Here is a 21565-nt window from a genome sequence, read left to right as displayed (position 1 = left end):
GATTGCTTTAAATTCTAATTCAATAGTTCACCATGTGAAAAAAAAATCCCAATTTCAATTACAGCCTTTGTTACACAGCCATTATAAATTTTAACTGTACGTTTTGGATGCATGCTGTTGGATTCCAAAGGCGAGGGGGAGAAACTAGTTTCTACAAACTACATTACCCATAAGCCCAAGGACGAGCCTGACGTTGACTACGTGATGACGTCACGGCGTACGCGCTGTCATTGGCAACGGCGGAGAATGGAGCGGGAAGGATAGAACTCTTTCGGTTGTTGTCAGTTTGTCTTTGTAATTCTTTTTCTTCGCCTGATATCTTGGACTTCTTCTAACTCCGCTTTTTTTTTTTTGTTTTAAATTTCATGTAGTAAAAATAAAATAAAACACTTGCCCACAGGGAGGGCACTTATTGTGTTTAGCAGTATTGTCTGTACAGTTTTTGTGTCCAAGCTAAGTCGTGTGTTGATGTCCATGAAGGCAGCTGAGCGACTTGTCCTGACTTTGGCTCACATTCGATCCAAGAGCGGGTTTGGAATTGTTCCCCGTCAATGGCCGCCAAAGGTACGAATTTTAACACTCGAGTCGAACCGGCCGCGAATATGCCAACTTTAATCACAGCCCTTCGTTTCCCGTAGCAGTCGCACACTTGGAACACTTACACTTAGAACAAGCGTGATTTCTGAAGTGTCGCCTTATAATGGCAGCGAGGTCAACCTCGACAAAAGCACTTTAATGACAGCCGTCCACTTTCCTTTTGCGGCTATTTTGATTTCTCGAGTGTCGCCTTGAAATCTTGACTCGGAATGACGCCTATTTCTGGTTCTAGATGATTGGCAGCATCCTTACGTCAACATATTCAAACAGTTCAGAGTGTCCGAGTGGCAAAAGGCATCCAAAGAAGGAGATGTATCGACATACACGGTAATTATTTGTGATTTTAATAAGGTCAACTTCTCTTCATCTGTCACAAGCTTTTACTCGGTGTGCAGTATTCTTGTATTTGACTCCATTTGATTTTCATTATGAACAATACACTTGTACTGTTATTGTCAAACAAATGTCTTGATTTCATTTTCTAATAATGAATGAATGTAAAGTCACTTGGGCGGTATGTCCAAAATTTCCATTTTTCAATCATCTTACCTGTTGAAATGTAAATTACATCCAGAGATTTGCGTCTTTTAAAAATATGTAACATCTTTTGTGCTGACACTTCAAACATTCTATGGTGGTTAAAATGAAGGCTAAAATTCAATCGCTGCTAACTGCTAACATCGGTCTATATTCTGTCCGTTTCCCATAAACCTCCTCAGGACAAGACGCTCAACAGTACAGTTTTTCGGATCAAGGGCTCCGTACCGACTGAGAGCTACATTCAGATTCCGAAAAACTCGCACCAGTCCCTGGGTCTGACGGGACGATATTGCTACTTCCTTTTCAAGCCGAGTCCAGGAAAGTCGTTTTTGATCGTCCTGGATGTCACAGCAGAGGTACCATTGCTGAGATTTGAGACTCTGCACCACACGTTACACAGAGACGCAACACGTGTGTACTTCTTAAAGTGGCACCTTCATTTCCGAGAGTGACAAGTTGTCTCCTTCGACCGCGTTCATCGAGTCATATAAAATCGATGACATGATTGCTAAACCCCTCCCTCTTTATCTGTTGTGCTGCGTAGGACGGCCGCGTGGTCCGTATCTCCATCTCCAACATGTTCAAAGAGTTCAAATCTACGGCCACGTCGCTTCTCTTCCCCTTCCAGTGCGGGTCTGAATTTGATTGGATTCATGAAACGACAGCCAAGTCTGCTCGACAACGTAAAAAGCACAAACTATTCTTAATCATACTGCGTAACAACGTTGTCGTCATCTCCGGTGCCTTGAGAGTTTTTGTTCCCCGTGGTTAGATTACGGGCCTCTGGCACTCCCCAAAGTCCACTGGACCTGCTTGATGATGGACCTGCAGCGTACGCTTACGATCTACCTCAACCACCTCTACTTCAGTCATCTGAAAAGCGTCAAGCTCTGCTCCTACATGACCGTGAAAAACATGTTTACCAGCGATTTGCTGCTTAATCCCGGTGAGAATCCCCAACGCAGAAATTACATCAATGACGTATTCACAAAAACAAGCTCGTGTTGGGGATAATAATGACAAATTATGACAATTAAGATGTTTCTAGGGAGAACAATTAGGTTTTGTAATTTAACAGCGGAATTGAAAATAACATACAAAAATATAGTGGCGGCCCGGTGGATCAGATGGAAAGAGTTGGCCTCACAGTTCTGAGGTCCCGGATTCGATCCCGGCCCCGCCTGTGTGGAGTTTGCACGTTCACCTCGTGCTTGTGTGGGTTTTCTCCGGGCACTCCGGTTTCCTCCCACATCCCAAAAAAAACATTAATTGGACGCTCTAAATTGTCGTTGTGATCGTGAGTGCGGCTGTTTGTCTCTGTGCCCTGCATTTAGCTGGCGACCAGTTCAGGGTGTACCCCCCTCCTGCCCGTTGACAGCTGGCACAGGCTCCGTCACGAACCTCCAGTGCGGGGGCGGACCCAAATGCAGGACTTCGAGGCAGAGATATAATGTTCGATGCGGCTTATTCCGGAAACTGGGTGTAGCAGTCCGACAGGGCACAGTTCAGGTTCAGGGTGTACCCCGCCTTCTGCCCGTTGACAGCTGGGATAAGCTCCAGCACTCCCCGCGACCCTCGTGAGGATAAGCGGCAAAGAAAATAAATGGATGGATACAAAAATATACTCTCCTAAAAATCACATTGAATGATATTTAGGATCAGCAATGAGCAAGTTTTTATATTTTCAAGAGTCCTGTAAAATTTGTTGTTACTTTAACTGTTTTTCCCCCTCCGCATTTGGTGACATAAAATATGTATATGTATTCATTTTGTATTATTCAATATTGTTTAAGGAGGCAGTTCAAATGCACCGTACCTCTAAGGGTTGTAATGAGCACGGAAAATAATTTTTTGAGTGCAAAGGCGTAATATTTTTTTGACTTCGTATTTCCTTGACACGACCCCCATTCTATGTCCTTGTATGTCAACGTGGGTCTGCGTCACCGCCCTCATTCTCCCTTTTCAATCGCTGCAGAGGTTTCCTACCATGACGCCAAGCAAATGGGCATGCCGTCTTCGGACGGCACCGGACCCATGCCCAGAGACATGGCCTTTCCCGTGCCCAAGGGACACACCTGGCACAAGTGCTACCATTACATCAGGTGACCTCTCCTGAAGGCTGAATTTATCGAGTTTTTCCCTCCATTTCTGGACCTTGAACAATTATTCAGTGCAGCAACTTTAATTGAGATTTGAATGAGATATTGATTGCTCAGGTAATACTTTAGGATTAAATCAGTAGCCTCTTTTAATTATCTCCCATCAGAGCTGTAAACGTTGATACCGCATAAGCCAGCGTCTCTATTGGAAAAAAGTACATGCTGGGTTGAAATCTTTTTAACCGGTTATCACACACAGCTGTGGCGCCATTGAGCAAGGTATCAAAAGCCAAAAACGTAAAGATGCCTCTCCAAGGCACGACAGGTCGCTCCCTGCTGTGCTATGCTAAATGCTTTTCTACTGTAATGTGTTAAATGCAGAACGCAGTTTTTTATGAGTATGGGCAAATAAGTGTAATACCGGTGGTGGTTGTAGCACACGACAAAGACCCAGAAAAATCTGCAAGCTCTCGAAGGCAGTGTAAAAGTTGCGCGTTTGCCGATGAGCAATCTTCAGAGAGCTATTAAAGCAAATCAAGAAAACCAGAACCAATTATCTATCACATTGATGTTTTTTTTTCCAGTCCTTCCTGAGGCACTTAATTTCTTTCCATGTAAGCCCACACGTGTCGTCTTCAATCAGGTTTCCATTAGAAGAAGATTTGAACAGTGGAATTATACGGAAAGGAGCTCTCAAGGTGGAGGCGAGTGAGTATCCGAAGGCACTCACCTAAGCATATCTTCTTATGCAACGTGCCCTGCAATATCGATTACTGTTATTCTTCAGCAAATGTGCCCAGCCTCTTTGAAGAAGAACCCCCCAGCCCCGAATCAGTAAGACTAACAACAAAATTATACATGCCACGAGTGCAAAACCTTTCATCTTTTCCATCTAAAAATGCTTTTTTTTTCCCTCCTCTCCGCTTTCACAGCAGATGAACAGTATACCCGAGCTGCCTGAAGTCGTCACTGAGGCGTCGGAGGATCCACCGGTATCGCCGCACTCCTCGCCGCCGCCATTTGTGAACGATGAGGACGAGCTCAGCCAACACCTGGAGGAGGAGGAGGTGGTGAAGCTGTGGAAAAAGCAAAAAAAAATGTCACTGACATACCGGCGTGAACTGTAATCTTTAATTTCTCCTTAGGTTGCTGTCAGTCCTGGAGAGGCGCAGGTGGTAAAATAAAATGCTCGACAGTAAATGCAGTGGAGTCCGAACTCTTTGGGTTTAGCCTGTTTTTTTTTTTTTTTTAATTCCTCTTCTCTTAGAAGCTGTTGCCAGACCCGATTCTCAGGCTCAGGAGAATAATTGGTTTTGGAGGAGCCACCACCAAATGTGTAGGGTTATTTAAGCCATTTTTAGTACAATGTATCTATCCAAGTATACACATATTTCGATACTGTATGTTCTCTAGTCCACCCTTCAGATTTATACTGTAATGGATTGAGGTTAATTGGAGACTCTAAATTGCCCGTAGGTGGGAATGTGTGCGTGAATGTGCCCTGCGATTGGCTGGCGACCAGTTCAGAGTGTACCCCGCCTCCTGCCCAAAGATATCTGGGATAGGCTTCAGGACTCCCGCGACCCTTGTGAGGATAAGCGGCTCAGATAATGGAGGGATGGATGTATTTTGTATATTATTTCCCAATCTACCTTTTTTGCCATTGTTGCTGTTTTTTTTAAAGGCATTAAGTGAGACAGAATGTTTGATTAAAAAAAAAAAAAAAAACATGCATAACACTGGCTTGACAAACAGAATTAGATTTATGGCAATCTGCTGTATTTTATATTTTAGGCCTTATGGACCTTGTCCGGCGATTCTGTGGTCTATCCATGTCACGCCATAGTTGTCTCCATGAAGATAGACTCAAACGAGCAGCGATTCTTCGTCGGCCACACCGATAAGGTAAAAATGACCTCCAGTGTGAAGCTGACTTTTAATCCATCCCTGCTGGTGTAGTAGACGCACGCATCTCGATGAAGTTATTTAACGTGACTTGTGGCGGTTATGCCGCAAGCTGCTTTCCACTCCGCCCCCTATTTATTTGCCAAATATACGTGTCCGTCTGTCAGGTGTCCGCGCTGGCTTTTAACGGCAACACAACATTGCTGGCCTCGGCACAAGCTGGTAATTACTGTGTAGTTCGAATATGGAACTACCTCAAAGGAAACTGCGCGGCCATGTTCAGGATGCACGCTCATTCGGTGACGTCGCTCAGGTACCCAGCCGCTAAACACTTCCCTTACATGCACTGTGGATGCGAGCACTTTGCTGTCAGTAAATGTGTACTTTTCTTTTCAAAGTTTCTCATACAGCGGCAGCATTCTCTGCGGTGTGGGGAAAGACAGCCGCGGTAAAACGGCAAGTACCTCAGCTGCTTATTCCCCTGATATATATATATATATATATATATATATATATATATATATAAACTACATTTACATATGTATGCAGTATTTCAAAAGCTTGCTACGGCACCGCCACCCGCATTTTACAATTTCAAACCCAATGTCGTGATTGCCTTTCTTGTGGTTTGACGCAGCTGACTTGTGTTTGTTCACGTGCTCAACAGTTGGTGGTCGTATGGAACACAGCCAATGTCGGCAACGGTGGCGAAGTAAGCATGTTTGCGAAGACAAAAGTGGATGTGGACATTAAAACTATGAAGTTTGCCAAATTTGATGAGACGAGGTACGCTCTTTTCTTCACCGTTGGTATTTTTGTATGCACCATATACCGTAATTTTCACACTCTTTCAACCCTGTGGTTTATGCGCTGATGCGGCTAATTTGTGAATTTTACTAACGGCCGGAAGGGAGCACTCGAGTGGAAAAGGTACCAGTGAGACCGGTGGAATATACGTGCCGAGGGAGTGACTTTTACCGGTCCGGCCCTGTTAGCGCTGCGCTAGCGTGTTACTGCCGCGTCTCCATGATTTTTACCTTTGTTTTTGTTTTTTTAACCGGCCCTGTCGACGCGACGTTAGCGTTGATGCTAACGCTGACGGCGCTAGTGTTTGCGCGGCGGCACTAGCGTAAATCTCTTTCTTTGCAAATATCCCGTGTTTCAATGTGGGTTTCAATATGGGCACTTGCGGCTTTTACACAGGTGCGGCGTATGTATGTAGCAAATGGTATTTCCTTTCCAAATGTACTGGGTGAGGCTTATAACCAGGTGCAGTCTGTAGGCCGGGAATTATGCTACATCGTTTTATATCAAAAGTTTTAAAGTTGAAGCGCTTTTGTCTTCACCTCCTCTGAATTCTGACTTCTTTTTTATTTATTTTTTTCAATTTTCCTACCACTGAAGTGATTCCCGCTCTATAACGTTTTTAACTTTGCAATTAATAGGGACCAAAAACCAATGGGTCACACTTTGTGCTTGTGCGCCGCAATGCGGTTTCAGGCTGGTGTCCTGCGGTCATGATAGCGTTCGCCTGTGGCGGGCACGCAAAGGAATTCTGCGTTCCTGCCCAATTAACCTCGGTGAATATCGCCCATTGGACTTCACTGATGTGGACTTTGAGGAAGGCGACTCCCCCGACCAACAGATAGATGATAGGTTGCTGTGAGTGAGCAATCGGCACCCGTTTAATTCTGAAAGTTTCTTGAGGATGTGGCTTCAAAGTGCTTTCCGTCTTTGGTTTTCTCACTGCAGCTTTGCCAGCACCAGGTGCGGCCACATATTTGAGGTTGACTACACTCGCGTTGTCATCAGAAACGTCAGGTGGTTGTTTCCAGTGCAGCAGCAGGAGAACTGGACTCTCAACAAAGGTGGGTCGGGCCATTCCTGAGGTGTACTGCTCGTACCGACAACATGGCTGCCAACAGAGAGGCGACAGTTCACAAAAGAACGATCGGCCTTGCCAATCTAGCAACTTTTCTTACCCTGCTTTTGAATATTAAAAAAAAAAGAAGAAGAAAAACATGTAGCAGATTCCTGATTAGAGAAGGACAACAGAAACCGAGTCATAATTAAATCGTTTTACATTTGAAAGAAGAAGAAAGAAACCTGGTAGATTGCCATGACAGTCAATTGCGCTGAACCTTGCGAAAGATATTGTGCTCATTTATATATTGCAAATGACTTCAAGGCGAACGTTCTATTGCCGGGGTCACCTACCACACCATACGACTATATTAAAAAAAAAAAAAAAAAACACACAACAATGATAGATGCAGTTTGATGTCTCATTTAACAGTAAATTAATGTATGCTGTGTCATGTTAAGTTACATTTTGACAAACTTCATTTTTTTTTTCCCAAGAGGAACCTCCTGTTGTCAAACGATAACTAACACAAACAAGGATTTGTATTATTTCTGTGGATGTTATTGCAAGTATTTGGAATAAAATACAGTAGATTTCAACTTTGTTACTGTGACAGAAACAGTGAAAATCAGTTAGGAATTATCACAAGAGACAATAATCAAGAGAAAACAATTATTTAGAGGATATCTTGCTATATACAATTGATTGAAGTTAATGCTAAGAAAAAAAACATGCTGCAATTTTTTTTTCTAAAGCTTTAGTATCAGGAAAAATAAAGCAAATCCCAGAATGCGGGGAAAACAAAACTGAAATGTCGTTGCTTTTGCGACAAGCCAAGGTTAAAAATCATTTAAGATTTTCCCACGGAAAAAAAGTTTTATTTTCAGTCTTAAATGGTCAGCCCTGATTTGAAGAAAGGGATTTTTGAATCCTGAAAGTGAGTGGACAATCTGTGCATTTTCCAGGTCCAGCAATCGCCATCAATAGCCTGAGCGTGTGCTCGACCTTCTGTGCCACGGGCTCCGAAGATGGCTTCCTGCGGCTGTGGCCTCTGGATTTTTCCAGCGTCTTCCTGGAAGCCGGTAGGCACGTGGCTAATGCACCGTAAACCTTTATTCGGAGCAATCAGGACCCGCCCAGTCCCAAGATCACAATGTAATATTTTAATGTGTGACTGCAGAGAGGAGCGGCTTTTATTGCACAGCTTGACAGCTGGAAGTTAATACTTTTGCAACATTTTTATCACATGAACAAATTCAGCCCGTGTGTGCATTTAAAGTATTTTCAAAACCCCAATGCCAAAGAAGTTGGGATGTTGTCTGAAATGTAAACTTCATTGGAGATGTGGTTCATAGTTTTGTTCACACTTAATGTTATCGTGATGCTCAACATTTTAAGGTCCCCATTCCTCCCCAATTCTTTGTTCTTGCATAATTTTCGTTGGATCTCCAACCCGCTTGTCTTCTAGAACATGAGGGTCCCGTGAGCCTGGTATCTGTGTCATCTGACAGCATGCAGGTCCTGGCTGCAACGTCTTCTGGCAACCTGGGCTTCCTTGATGTGAGCAGCCGTGGTTACCACACGCTGATGAGGTCACACACTGGCACGGTGCTGGGCTTCAGCGTGGATGGAGTTCGCCGCCATCTCACAACGGCTTCCTCTGACGGGTCTGTGCGCATTTGGTCCATGGACTCCTTGCATCAGGTCAATCTTTGACATTTTATGACAGTCAATGTTATGTTTGCCTCCATTAAACCCTCTCGAATAAGAAATAAAAAAAATGGTTTTTTTTTTTTTTTTTTCTCTTCGGGAGGAACCCCAAAAGCAACTTCCGATTCTAGCAAAGCCGCAGTTTTTGACTCAAAGTTGTGTCCATGTTGTTCACAGCTTTATGACTTTGTGTCAGAGGATAGGCCGTGCTCGGTGGCCTTCCATCCCAGCGAGCAGATCTTCTCTTGCGGCTTCAGCTCAGGCGTCGTCCGGGTCTTCGATATCTCCTGTGGCAAGCTCTTGGCCGAGCACAAGTATGTCCAAACACGCCAACACATGGTGTATGGGAACAATTTGTCTTTGCTTCAGTTCGGGCTGGGTGATAGGACCTGAAAAATAATTTCAGATTCCCCACTCCAATTTTTTTTACTGCTACAGGACCAATGAAAATCAATTTGATGTGGCGTTGATGAAAATAAAAGTAAAATGTCAAAAATGTACACTTATTGTTCTGACCCAATTAGAAAAAGCAAATATGGTTTAATTTCGTAGCATTTTATTGTCACCGTGAACAGCGATGGTCTTTTTGCCTCCTTTGTCACATGATAGCAACCACAGAGGTGAAGTGGTGGGTCTCGCCTTCTCTCCCAACGGCGAGTGCATGTACAGTGGTGCCTCGGACGGCTCGCTCGCCCTCTACAACTCCTGCGACAATGACAGCTACGTGATCCGAACTGTCTGTGCGTACACACCTTTTACTTCCAAATGTACACATAATATCTGATGATACTGAGCCAGGTCTGCTAGTTGAAATATTAAATGCCTCATCCAGCAGATTCGCTGCTTAATTCCTTGAAAACCTGACGGTCTAGGTGGCGTGCTCGCCCGAGGAACTGGGCGTGCTCCGGATGCTCTTACAGTGAGCAGCGACAGCCGCTGTCTGGCTTTTGTCGGCCCCTCTGAGTACACCATCACCATTGCTGACGCGCTGTCGCTAGAGGAGGTACCTTTTTTTTTTTTTTTTGCCAGCCATGCATCTGAAATTCTGCACTAACACAACTCCACTCACTTCACAACAAGCAGCGGTTCGCCAAAGAGTGAACAATTTTTCACAAAAGATTTTCCAGGTCTCTGAGTTAAAAACGAAAAGAATTACAAGAGTCGTAGGTAATGTAACCACATAACTTTCCCTTAACGTCTTCTAGCTTAATGCTAGCCATTTAATAGGGAAAAACCATTGACATGCCAATGAATCGCATCCGTCACGGTTGCTCTAAGCCTTTCAACAAAGGTTATCTGAACACAAACGGTGGAGCAACACATCTAGACGGTTAATGCAACAAAACACACAAGCATATATTCTTTATCCTCGTAAAGGTTACAAAAGAATTCTAGTAGAAATGTTAGTAGAGGTGTGGACATAGCTTTCCTTTTATTGCGTTGCGACAATCAAAACGTTTCCATGTTTCCTCACTCAGTCGCTCCGTCTCGATGTGAGCATTTTGGATTCGGAGAGCACCTTTTTGGATTCTGCACTCAAGGTCTGCTTCTCATCGGCCTCCCCTCAGCATTTGTTGGTGGCTACATCGGCTAACAAAATCCTCTGGGTCAACACCAAGACGGGCTGTCTGCTCCGGCAGGTAAATTATTGTGACTGGAATATTTTGGAGCTGTGATTTAATACAGATTGATTTTATTTTTTTTTTTTCTGTGTGTGTGATAGGTGTCCAAGGTGCACAAACACTGGTGTTCGTCGCTAGCTGTGAGCCAAGACCGCCGTTTTTTGGTCACGGCGGGACATAATTCAGTCAAAGTCTGGGATTATAACATGCAGTTCAGTTTGAACTCACAGGTACATGGAAAGGAATCAATTTACATATTTAACTGAATCCACTATCTACTAAGATAAAGTTAAACAATTCAGTTCTTGCTCCCATTGGTATTTTATTAATATGCATCATATTTATGCAAATGTTTTGAATGAAAAGGCGTTCTGGCATTTTTCACGAGATGAGATAACCTTTGTTTGTCCCACGACGGGGAAAATTTGCAAGTAAACACAAAAATCTTGCAAATCGTGATAGTTCATAAAGCGGTTTTTAGTAACATTTATCGAGCACATATTTTACACGAGAGGGATCTCCCAGCACACAAAACAATTACATACGTGTATACAGTTTAGTGAAAAGATTATCCTCTCAATTTCCTCACAAATGGACTTTCCCAGTTGGAAATCTGATCTTGTTTTCTGCGACAACAAAGCTTTCTGACATCTAGTGAAAAATGCATTTGAATTGTTCCGTTTATACCTGTATGTCAGTTGCGATAGATGGAAAGAAAGTGAAAATGGCGTCTTTCTTGGAGCACGCCCGATGCTCATTTACAGCACCCTGCTTGGGAAAACCTTTTTCGTTTTGCGCCGTTGTCACTCAAGCGTGTCTTTTGTGGAGCAGATGTTTATAGGTCATAGTCAGCCCATCAGTCAGGTGAGCTTCACCCCAGGACAAGATGGCGTGGTCTCGGTGGGGGATGCCATTTTCCTCTGGGACTTCCTGGCACAGCCGGTTGACTTGCTCCACACGTTACGGTACCGATCACGAGGAAAATCGTAATTGTCTTTTGAATGGGAACGTGCGTGTAACTTTTCCTGGATGCTGTCTTTCCCCACAGTTTGCCATCGCAACCCGTGGCCCCCTCAGGTACAGTAACGTCGCGTCCCTCCCTCCCTGTCCTCGGGATTGTAACTACTGCCCCTCGTGATCTGATTGACCCTTTCACGTTATAAGCTCTGGATGAGATGCCTCGGGATAGGGCGCCTCTACCGTTGTCTCCGCCGTCGCCGCTGGATCTGAGCGCCATTGAAGGCGAGCTGAATGGTAATAAAAATGTTATTGGAAACACCTCTTGATATGATGTATTAGCGGGAAAAGCACAATAATGAACATAATGCCAGTTTGTCATTGTTTTCATGAGGGGTTTCTCACTCTGGGCTCCCCAGTTTTTTTTTGAACCAAGAGCTGCTTTTTGGGTACTGATTAATGCAAAGAGCTACTATTTAGATACACGTTTATGACAAAAACACAAATTTGATCAATTTACATTTAATTTTAGGATGTAAAAATGAATATATATCTGTAAAGACTGATCATTGTATAATTTTCCTCAGTACTTCACTGATTTAATGAAAGATCGGCGATAAATATCAAAATGTGACACATTCTATAAATGTCTGCCTTTATATTTTCAAATGATCATTTCTACAAGAGTCACTGATGGTGCAGTGGTACACACGCCCGCCTTTGGTGCGGGCAGCGTGGCATCGATTGCCGCACAGCGACGGTTGTCGATATCGGCCCTGCGACGAACTGGCGACCAGTTCAGGGCGTAGTCCGCCTTTCGCCCGAAGCTAGCTGGGATAGGCTCCAGCTTTCCCGCAACCCTTGTGAGGATAAGCGGCTTGGATAATGACATGACATTACTACAAGTTCCTCGGAAGTCACAATTTTTTTCATCACTTTTGAACGGGCCCGTGGGCTCCTCAGGTAGTCCACGGGGGCTACCTGCTGCCCCTGCTTTAAATCATGCCAGTGTCTAAAAGTGTGTGTCGGTACTTTAAGACATAATACACTTCATATTTCATAACCATGTTATGTTTGGACATCTACATTGTAGAAAGAAAGACATTTGAAAAGGTTTAAGCTACAAATAGTCGGCATGGTTATGCGTCACCGAGCTTCATGCAGCTCGTTGCTTGGCAACAGATCTTTTGCCATTGACTGTATTAAAACCATTTAGGTCTTATGGCAAGACCTGTGAGAGAAACATTTTTTTCCCCCACTTTATCCATCCCGTTTGGTGTCTTAATTCCATTTTTTTCCCTGCAGTCACGGGCGCTGGTTCAGATTCCAGGTCTCAACCCAAGCCTCCCGCATCCTTCTTAAAAATCACAGAAGTAGGTGATATCATCAAACTAAGTACCAATCCTCAAAGCAACGGTAATCCCCCAACTTCACTGCCACACGAAGAATAAAAGACAGCTGTATATTTATAGCATAATCGTTGCCATTTTGTAGATTTCACTGGGAAGCGGATGATGCGTCCAGATTGTTATCGACATTTCGTACCACGCTATAAGAATTCCATTCGCGATGAGGTAAAAACGTCACGCCTACGTGCGCAAATCTATATACTTATTTTGTCCCGTCGGAAATATTTTCTTTTGTCCAGACTGCTGTGTCACCGCAGCCGGGCGAAGCCGGCATGATGCTGAAGGTAGTCATCGGTTACAACGGCAACGGGCGTGGGAACCTGGTTTGGAGCCCGGATCAAGGTTACCCTCATTAACTGCATTAGAAGAAAAAGTCAAACAAGCATCTTAGGTGTAATAACAATGTAAATTAAACAAAATTCAAATGATACATGTGGATAAATTGACTCCAGCTCCTCTTTTCCCGTGAGAAACAGGAGATTGTTTTCCGCTTTCCTGCAGCTGTTATATATTTTTTTTTTCTACGTTGCAGGTTTATTTGCATACTCCTGCGGCGGTGTGGTGGTGGTGGAGAACGTCAATTCAGGGCATCAGCGACATTTGCAGGGCCACAGGGAAGAGATCTCTTGTCTTGCGCTCTCCAGCGATGCTCAGGTATGAAAGCACCAGGATTTTACTGTCTACTATTACAAGAAAAAGGCCTTGGACGAATGAGAGTATGCTGCAGAGATTAGAGAAAAGTCCCCTCAGGGAATAAAATGGTTTTTTTTTTTTCCACCGTGGAGCTTCTGTCAAAATCAAATTTCTATAATTCAAGCTGCACAATATATGGATTTCATCCATATGAAGTTATCAGCACAGAAGAGAGAGTGAACCAAAGGAGCACCGACCGATCTTCTCAGCAGGCGAAGAGTTTGTATTTTGGACTGCGTTCTATTTTTAAGGCCTGAACCCTAATCACTGAGTGGTGCAGTCAGTCCCTCCCAGAGAACACGCTCTCTCCAATTACCTGGCAAGAAAAAGCCCAAAGGCCTCTATTTTCAAGTCCATTTATCCAGACGAGACATTCAAATGAAAATACGGTCAGAAAAATGTTAGTGATTCTTCTCTTTCCTGATGGTTCTGTTCGGGTGTCAAACTCGTTTTTGTCACAGGACAGCTTGTATATATGGTTTCCATCAGAGAGCTGATCTGGTTGTTCTGTATAATTGCCTCGTCATCTTACAGATATGCAAATTGATGGATAATTAGTTTGGAAATCAGAGTAGTAGTAAAAAAAAAAAAAAATTATTGTTTGCATTATGTAGTCAGCAAAAATGGGCATACTTCTGCTAACTACAATGATAACGGGTTACCTCTGTCGCCTTGCGTTATCATTTCTTCAGACGATGGCGTCCGCTGCGAGCAAAAGTCCCAACAGGAGCATCATTTCCGTTTGGGCCATCCAGAGCGGCGCCTGTCTGAACACCATTTCCTACCACAGAGGGGCCGTGCAGAGTCTCGCTTTCTCCAAAGACGATCGCTACTTGCTCTCAATAGGTCAGTGGGATAAAGCGGACAAAAAAAAAATATTCAATGCAGTGTTCCCCGATGATATTGTGGTTTGTCTAGCCACGCTGTATTGTGATTTTTGCGGAATGTTTCTGCATCTCTTGTGGAAATAGTTGCTATTGCATTTGAATGTGTGATTTATAGCAACTGTTTAATGGGTTGAGCGCCGGGAGAACAATAAACCACAAACACAAATGAGCACAGCCATGCCGTTATGACGGAGGACTGATCCCGCCTCTATTGACCCCATCCCGTTAGGAGACTTCTCTGACCCGGTGGTGGCTGTGTGGAGCACCACCACCTTCCAGCTGCTCTCCAAAGAGAGCGTGCTGGGGCCGATCCACGACGCAACCTTCAGCCCCTGCGTGGCCGCTCAGCTGGCCTGCGTGGGCAGCCGGGGCGTCTACTTTGGGGTCTTCCGCGGCCAAGGTCAAGACGGTGACCTCAAAGTCAGCAAGGAAACAATGATTCAAACACACCGTTACAGAGTATTTGTTGTTGTATACGAAAGCCTGACATCATCCCTGACCATGCTTTTTCAGCTCCAGAGAGTGAGGGCACCAGTCGAGGTGGGCGACGTGGAACTGACAGCGCTGTGCTACCACTGGGACTCCTTGCTGTTCACTGCCACCAACCGAGGGCACATTTGCGTTTGGGACATCAAGACGCAGAGCTGCTTCATGACATGGGAGGCTGATGAGGGCGAGATTGGTACAAATTCAGTCTCATGCAATTGTTGCTCATAATAAAGATCATCTAGGCCAAGTGAGGTGAGCAGGTATCCAGGGGGATTTATCCAACTGGTCTGAAAAATAGCGTAGGTGGTGTAAAATATGTGCCACAGGAAACTGTGGTCGAGATATGCAAAAAGCAGCCGTTGTCTCCCACCTTTTGGGGGGGGGACAAAAAGAGGTGATGCATTTGCTCAGTTTTCCTGCAGCAACCTGATGCTTCTTATCGTGGTATTTGTGTGTGTGTGTGTTTTTTTTTTTTTCCGAAGGTGTACTGCTGTGCCGAGGGAATATTCTGTTGACGGGCGGCAACACACACTGGCTGCGACTGTGGGAGGTAGAAGCTGTGCGGCGTATGAAGCCTCTGGGCAAGGCGTGCAAACAAGATGGGTTTGTAGCTACTAAGCCTTTATCTACTGAACATTTTTCATATCCTAATATTTGTAGGCTTACCTATACAGTGCCTTGAAAAATATTCTTTCTTTCCTTTCTTATCCTTTCTTATAACCTTTCTTAAATTCTCATTTCGTATCATTATTATTGTATGAGTTTAGAAACTAGCATTTTTTTTGCGTAGAATCTGATAAGATTCTGGTTAGAAAATGTATCCATCCAAAATCTTGCACCAATTGGTTTATATAATTTACTGCGTCCAGGCACACACATGAAAAGGTTGTGTGTTGTTCCTTTGAATCAGTTTCAAGAGTTTTAATGTTCCTTTTCCTTCTATGCATGTCTTACTTTTAACACAGACATGATGACCTCGACCGAAGTCTGTATACATATTCATGTGTGGTTGTTGTGGTGATTAGTAGAATAATTGAAGTAGCTGGTGTTATATTGAAGGGTGATCATAAATGTTAACATTTAAAAAAACAGAAAAGGGATCTGAATGTTCATCATAATCATAGGTTGGTACAAGGCTTCCCCTGTCCCACCTGTTAATTGTTGTTTATATTTTTCACCAAACGGTCAATAAAAATTCTTCTAAAATACATTCAAAGCCGTTATCTCTCATACCCAAATTTGTAACTATATAATAGTACCCTTTAGTTTTTATCAATTTTGCAAAGAACCCTGGACAAAACATCTGTAAAAGGTGAATTTTTTTCTATGTTTTTAAGAGGCACTCACCAGGAAATGTTAAATGATTTCATTGCTATTTTCACAACGAGCTCAATGTCTTTTTCTGTTTTCGTTTTTCCTCCCGAAGGAGGAGATCGGTCGTGCTGAAGCAAGAGATCATGCTGGACGGGACCACGGTCAGCGCTGCCTTTGACAACACAATGGACATGGGCATTGTGGGCACCACCATGGGAACCTTGTGGTACATAGACTGGTCGGACAACAGCAACATCCGGCTGGTCAGCGGCCACAAGAAAAAGGTAACAGCGTCTGCTGTCCTAAATCGCGTGAGCACTTGGCTTGTGTGAACAATGTGATTATGTGTACGCCAAGCTCACCTTATTCGCGAGGGATAGGGACTGGCCGAATAGCGAAAAATACAGTGCCCGTATTAGAATGAACGTGAATATGTGAAGGTTTACCGCGCTGCTTTTCCCCTTTTTTAGCTTCTTTTACGGCTATTACAATGGAATAAAACTACCGCGTTGCTTTGTGTGCCAAAAGAAACCCCCACATAAAATCCTGACTGACTGCAGAGTTAATGATTGCAATCACACGTTTGTACGGCTGAAAAACAGGCCCCAGCTCTTGGTGTGAGGCCCCTCGAAGCAAAAAAAAAAAAAAAAAATCAAAGAGTAACTGCAGGAAGGCTGTCATTAGCGGGACTATAATTAAAAACCTGCTTTGAGTACTATACTTGCAACAAAGGCTTTAGAGTAAACTCGGGATAAGTTTTCCTCGCTGAATTGTTTTTAACGTCTCAGCGCAACCCGTGTGTTGTTCAGGTGAATGATTTGGCCTTCCAGACGGATGAGACCCACTTTGCCACCTGCAGTGAAGACGGCAGTCTGAGGGTGTGGTCCATCCCCAGTAATGAACTGGTGGTGCAGTTCCAGGTGCTCAACCAGGTAAAGACTGCTGAATGTACAGTAATTCACGGGCATTCAATTTCAGGCAGCCAAAAACCTTTAGGGAACAGTTTTGATTGAGGCTGTGTGAACGTCGATTTTCTTGTCGGGTCAATTTAATTCCTGCGTGCTTTGCTCAATTCCAGTCGTGCACCTGCGTGTGCTGGAGCCCTTTTCCGGGTCTGCAGCGGGTGCGCGTGGCGGCGGGATACAGCGACGGCACCCTGCGCATCTTTCGGCTCGCCACCTCCGAAATGGAGAGGAAGCTGCATCCCCATCGCGTCGCCGTCACTGCCGTCCAGTACTCCGCCAACGGTGAGAAGCCGCTGGAGGCCTCGATGCATCTTGGCCAATGTTCCCCCTGAGCTGAGCAACTGCGCATTTGCGCACTTGTCGAACACTCTCGGCGCCGGTTTACCTGACTCCGCCCCCTGCGCTCTTAAAGGGGTAATTACAATTGGTGTGTAATGTTAAAATTCCACCTTGGGACAGCCTGATCGAGGATGAAAGCACAAAGGATACAATGCCCAAAAAGCTAATTATGTATTTTAAATATAGGATGCAATATAACATTAACACTAAAACTGTTTGTGAGCATCATTCAGCTTCCAACATGCGTTGCTAAAGATATTCTACAAGTTTCAGTTTTACACCAAGAAGAAGAGACGAGGATATCACTGTGGGTTTAAAAAAAAAAAAAAGGAAACAAAGTTGGAAGCGACATTTCAAATTTATAGTTGATAGTTGGTTTGGTTTGGTTGGCAATGTATTTTTTTCTTTGTTGAGATTTTCAACATAAAATTGTTGTTAAAAATGTTCTGATGGGAATATAATCTGAATCTTTTAATGAGCTGTGTAATTTCAATGGATGACACTGATTGAACACAGTGCGTATGTCTGATGTTGCTCACAGTGGTCAGAGGGGGCGCTCACGGCGGCCTTAGTGCGTTTGCTCAGACACGTCAAAATTTAGAGGGAACATTGATCTTGAAAGTACGTATTTTACGGGATTATCCAATTTTCTTTCATTTAATAGGTGACGTGATCCTCTCTGGCGGGAAAAATGGCCTCATAGCTGTCAGTCGTGCCCTGGACGGGTCAACCATCCGCGTTTTCAGGGACCACAAAGCGGCAGCCATAACCACCATCCAGTGTGTTCGTGAACAGGTCAGATTCTCGGGAGAGAGAGGGAGAGGCCTGTTTCGCACAGAGATAGATACTGCCATTTTTAATTCTGCTGCAAACTAAAGTATCGCCTCTTGAACACCCTAATTATTGCCTTTAAAAATGGAAAATTCTCATGAAGTGGCATTTCATTCTGCAACAAGAGTGCACTTATTAAGGTTTCAGCCTCTGTTGCCCCCCCCCCAAAAAAAAAAAAAACTGCCTGGCATTTCCTTTACTCAGCTCTCAGCAGCTCAGTGACACAAGGTCAGAGATTTTTTTCGTGAAGTGTTTTCAACTTGTAAAAAAAAACATTTGGTGCAGTTCTCCGCCTGACATTTTGCGACTTTTTTTCCTCCTCTTTTTTTCCAGTGTAAGGACTTCGGACTGGTCGGGAATGAGCTGTGGTTGGCTGCCAGCGTTGACCGGCGCGTCAGTGTGTGGGCAGCCGATTGGTTCAAGTGCAAGTGTAGTTTGCTGGACTGGCTCACACTTCCTGCGCCACCATATTCCCTGGTACGTCCTTCTCTACTCTTACAGTAGATGGCAAAGACCAGAAAATGTCACCGTAAATGTCGAGTGCGCCACCTGGGTAATGCTAAATCAGCCTCTCGGTATTCACGCTTGGATTTTTATATATTCATGACGTATAGGATTGCACAAAAGTAGCCTTACATTTCATTTTGGTGCAACACTACATAAAAAATATGGATAATTTTAATTTCTTTGTCGTATCAGTCAGAGTGGAAAGATTCGCCTCACTTCAACATGCAAGAGGGAGAGTCCCATCTGTATTTCCAACATCTTAAGTCCTAAGGAAACTGTCAACTTATCGTGGGGACACCAAAGGCAATTGGCAATTGTTTTCGACCACATGACTCCATTCGGGGAAAGCGGCCATGTTGGATGGGTTCACTCTACTTTCGCGGCGTTCACTCTAATGCTTTTGCATACAGACCGGAGTTACACAAATGTTTCCTACGACTGTTAAAAGTGACGCATGATGGCTTAAAAGATTTTGGAAAGTTATCGGGGCTCATTAGATGTCGTTTTAAGAAGCCGTTACGACAAGAAGTGCGCTTTCATCGACAATATCGAGCCATATGCCGTGGAGAAACACAAATGGAGCACTCAAATGTGGCCGTCGATAACTTATCCAGACGTCGTCAACTATCTCCTCTTCTCGACAAGCGCTTAGACTGTGGACCAACTAAAGAATGACAAAATTCTGGAGGCCTACAACCAATTCATCAATGGCTGGGTTCATTATGCGGCGTTATCCATTGTAAGCACACTGCTAAGGTTAGTGTACCGCACAATGCGATTGAAATATATACCGCGTGATTACAGTCAGCGTTCTGGTACATTATATTGATTGTACCAACAAAAGAGGTGTAGATTATTATTTTTGTTTTTGTTACCGAGCGGGAGAGAGAGAGAGAGAGAGAGGTTCGAGCGGGACGAGTCCCAAGCAGAGCCCGCGCCTTTTTCTCCACTTCCACGGCTACATTTTTAACTCAACTCATCAAACAGCTACCGGTGTAGTAACTCATTTTTGCAAACTTATTATAATAAAATTGAAAGTACAAATTTTGAAGACATGCATTGCATTCACGCACGAGTATTGCGCTTGGCTACTAGATCCGCTCTGCTAATACGAGACAAGCACAGTCGTCGCCGTTTGGTTGCTAAATGCTCCGTTTTCTCGCACCGGTTCTCGATCGCAGGTGGCAGTCGAAAGAAAGATTCTTTACAACGGCCCACTTTTGTTTGAGCAACCGATAACGTAGCAGTGCGCCCCCCCCCAATCATACGCCTTCCTGAAATGATTCATACTTAGTTACGGTTTGTTTACACGAATTCACCCAACCAAGATGGCGACCGCGCTCTCAACCTGAAAGCGTGTGACGAAAACAGTCTTATTTATCGTGATTTTGGCAGTCAAATACTCACAGCTGGTTATTGATTCAAAAGGGGTTAGCACCACCCTTTCATCAATGCTACGATTTGTAAACCGTGCAATTTGTTTTATGTAAATATATGTACCATATTTTTTTAGGATGACAGCCCACCCCCCAGCCTGGCAGCCTTTTGCCCAACGGACCCCAGTCTGGTGATCTACACCGGTTACGGGATAGAGAAAGAGCTGACTTTCTACAGCCTCTCGAAAAAGAGGGTACCCGTCTTATTTGCGCATTCCTTTTATGTGATCTGATTATTTTCATGTTTTTTTTTATTTTTTATTTTACTTGACAAGATAATCAAAAAGATCGCTCTGCCTCACTGGGCGACGTGCTTCAGCCTCTCTCCCAAGAGTCAACTCATAGCGTTGGGATCAAAAGGTAAACCTTCACCTGGTAGTCAGGCGACGTTCGAGCGCGTTTGACACGACTGTCATGTCTCGCTGGGTGGGGGGTCTGACATCTCGTTTATACTCTCAGAGCGAGTGTTGAAGCTCATCAAATGGACCAGCGGCAAGTTCCAAGACTTCTTACAGCACAGCGACTCTCTGCAGACGTGTCGTTTTTCCCCCTCGGGGACGTTCCTCTTTTCCGTGGCTCATGATGAGATTCTGCTGTGGGAGGTGAATGGCCTTTGAGAATCCTCTTTTTTTTTTTTTTTTTTTTTTTATAGCTCAAACCTTGTAGGTTTATGTCCATCAACGTGTTTTTGCCTTCTTGTTTTTTTTTTTTTTAATCTTTTTATGATAAATTTTAAAGGAAGGAGGCATTATTTGTTCTCACTTTACTGTGCATGTATTATTTGAAAATACTGATTGGAGATTTTGTTTTGCTTTTCTTGCATATTTTTCCATTTGTTTGTTTTTTTTTTTCCACTAAGCATTGATACAAAAGTTTCACATTTTCAGAAGTTGATTTTGGAGTGCGTGGCTGATGTGCTAACCATTTGCTGACCATGCTGAACATTGTATATCTAATTGAGTAACTCAGTCATTTCAGCAAAATCTTTTTTTTATGTTATGAATTTCTGTTTTTTTTTTTTTTTTTTTTTTCAAAACCACAAAATTTGAAAATGTCTGTAACGCATACAAATTGAGCATTAGGATCTTCTAAAATATTTTTTTTATGACTGGTCAGTTAATTTATAAAGTAGATAAAATGTGTATTTAAAAATAGTTTAATAAAGTGATTCACTAATTTCTAATATGATTTGTTGACCCATTGTTTCATCAAAAAAAATATATTTTAGTCATATTTTCCAATGTTGCTATTCATGATTAATCAACAAATTTTTTAATGATAATAATTCATACAAAAATACTTTTCATTGAGCATTCTCATGCCATTCTTTGTTTCCCTTACCTCATGACTGGTAGCATGGAAAACCAAGAATGGAAAAATAAAATATAGAAAAATTAACAA

General features: G+C 43.5%; 1 protein-coding gene across 3 annotated transcripts; it reads left to right on the top strand.

Moving 5' to 3' along the window:
• Positions 1 to 247: 247 nt before the first annotated feature.
• Positions 248 to 21323, top strand: wdr90 (WD repeat domain 90). Of its 3 annotated transcripts, none has more exons than XM_061809825.1 (43): positions 248 to 564; positions 830 to 924; positions 1317 to 1493; positions 1682 to 1820; positions 1910 to 2083; positions 3113 to 3239; positions 3880 to 3944; positions 4024 to 4070; positions 4172 to 4303; positions 4382 to 4408; positions 4504 to 4572; positions 5031 to 5141; positions 5309 to 5454; positions 5540 to 5597; positions 5809 to 5927; positions 6642 to 6803; positions 6894 to 7009; positions 7971 to 8087; positions 8474 to 8709; positions 8893 to 9029; positions 9325 to 9455; positions 9588 to 9718; positions 10194 to 10355; positions 10439 to 10567; positions 11169 to 11302; positions 11386 to 11414; positions 11502 to 11591; positions 12600 to 12710; positions 12789 to 12868; positions 12943 to 13045; positions 13236 to 13357; positions 14089 to 14242; positions 14513 to 14703; positions 14797 to 14965; positions 15255 to 15375; positions 16199 to 16370; positions 16896 to 17018; positions 17165 to 17333; positions 18055 to 18185; positions 18555 to 18698; positions 20242 to 20358; positions 20440 to 20524; positions 20624 to 21323. In XM_061809825.1, exons 1-43 carry the CDS (start codon positions 552 to 554, stop codon positions 20779 to 20781), a joined length of 5223 nt encoding a protein of 1740 aa, XP_061665809.1. In that variant the 5' UTR covers positions 248 to 551; the 3' UTR covers positions 20782 to 21323. The 3 variants fall into 3 exon arrangements, with proteins under 3 accessions (XP_061665809.1, XP_061665810.1, XP_061665808.1); XM_061809826.1 differs by having other exon boundaries at positions 4169 to 4303; positions 16917 to 17018; XM_061809824.1 differs by having other exon boundaries at positions 4169 to 4303.
• The last annotated feature ends 242 nt before the right edge of the window (positions 21324 to 21565 follow it).

Source organism: Syngnathoides biaculeatus, chromosome 22 (genome assembly GCF_019802595.1).
Source record: "Syngnathoides biaculeatus isolate LvHL_M chromosome 22, ASM1980259v1, whole genome shotgun sequence".
Classification (NCBI taxonomy): domain Eukaryota; kingdom Metazoa; phylum Chordata; class Actinopteri; order Syngnathiformes; family Syngnathidae; genus Syngnathoides; species Syngnathoides biaculeatus.
The sequence above is the reverse complement of the archived record's forward strand: the minus strand, read 5'-3'. Positions and strand labels throughout refer to the sequence as shown.

What these genes read in the sequence shown, in the direction of transcription:
- wdr90 (XM_061809824.1), top strand. An exon ending in GAGGAGCCACCACCAAATGT is followed by an intron (nt 4,573 to 5,030) that starts GTAGGGTTATTT and finishes TTTATATTTTAG; the next exon opens with GCCTTATGGACCTTGTCCGG. An exon ending in AAGCTCTTGGCCGAGCACAA is followed by an intron (nt 9,030 to 9,324) that starts GTATGTCCAAAC and finishes GTCACATGATAG; the next exon opens with CAACCACAGAGGTGAAGTGG.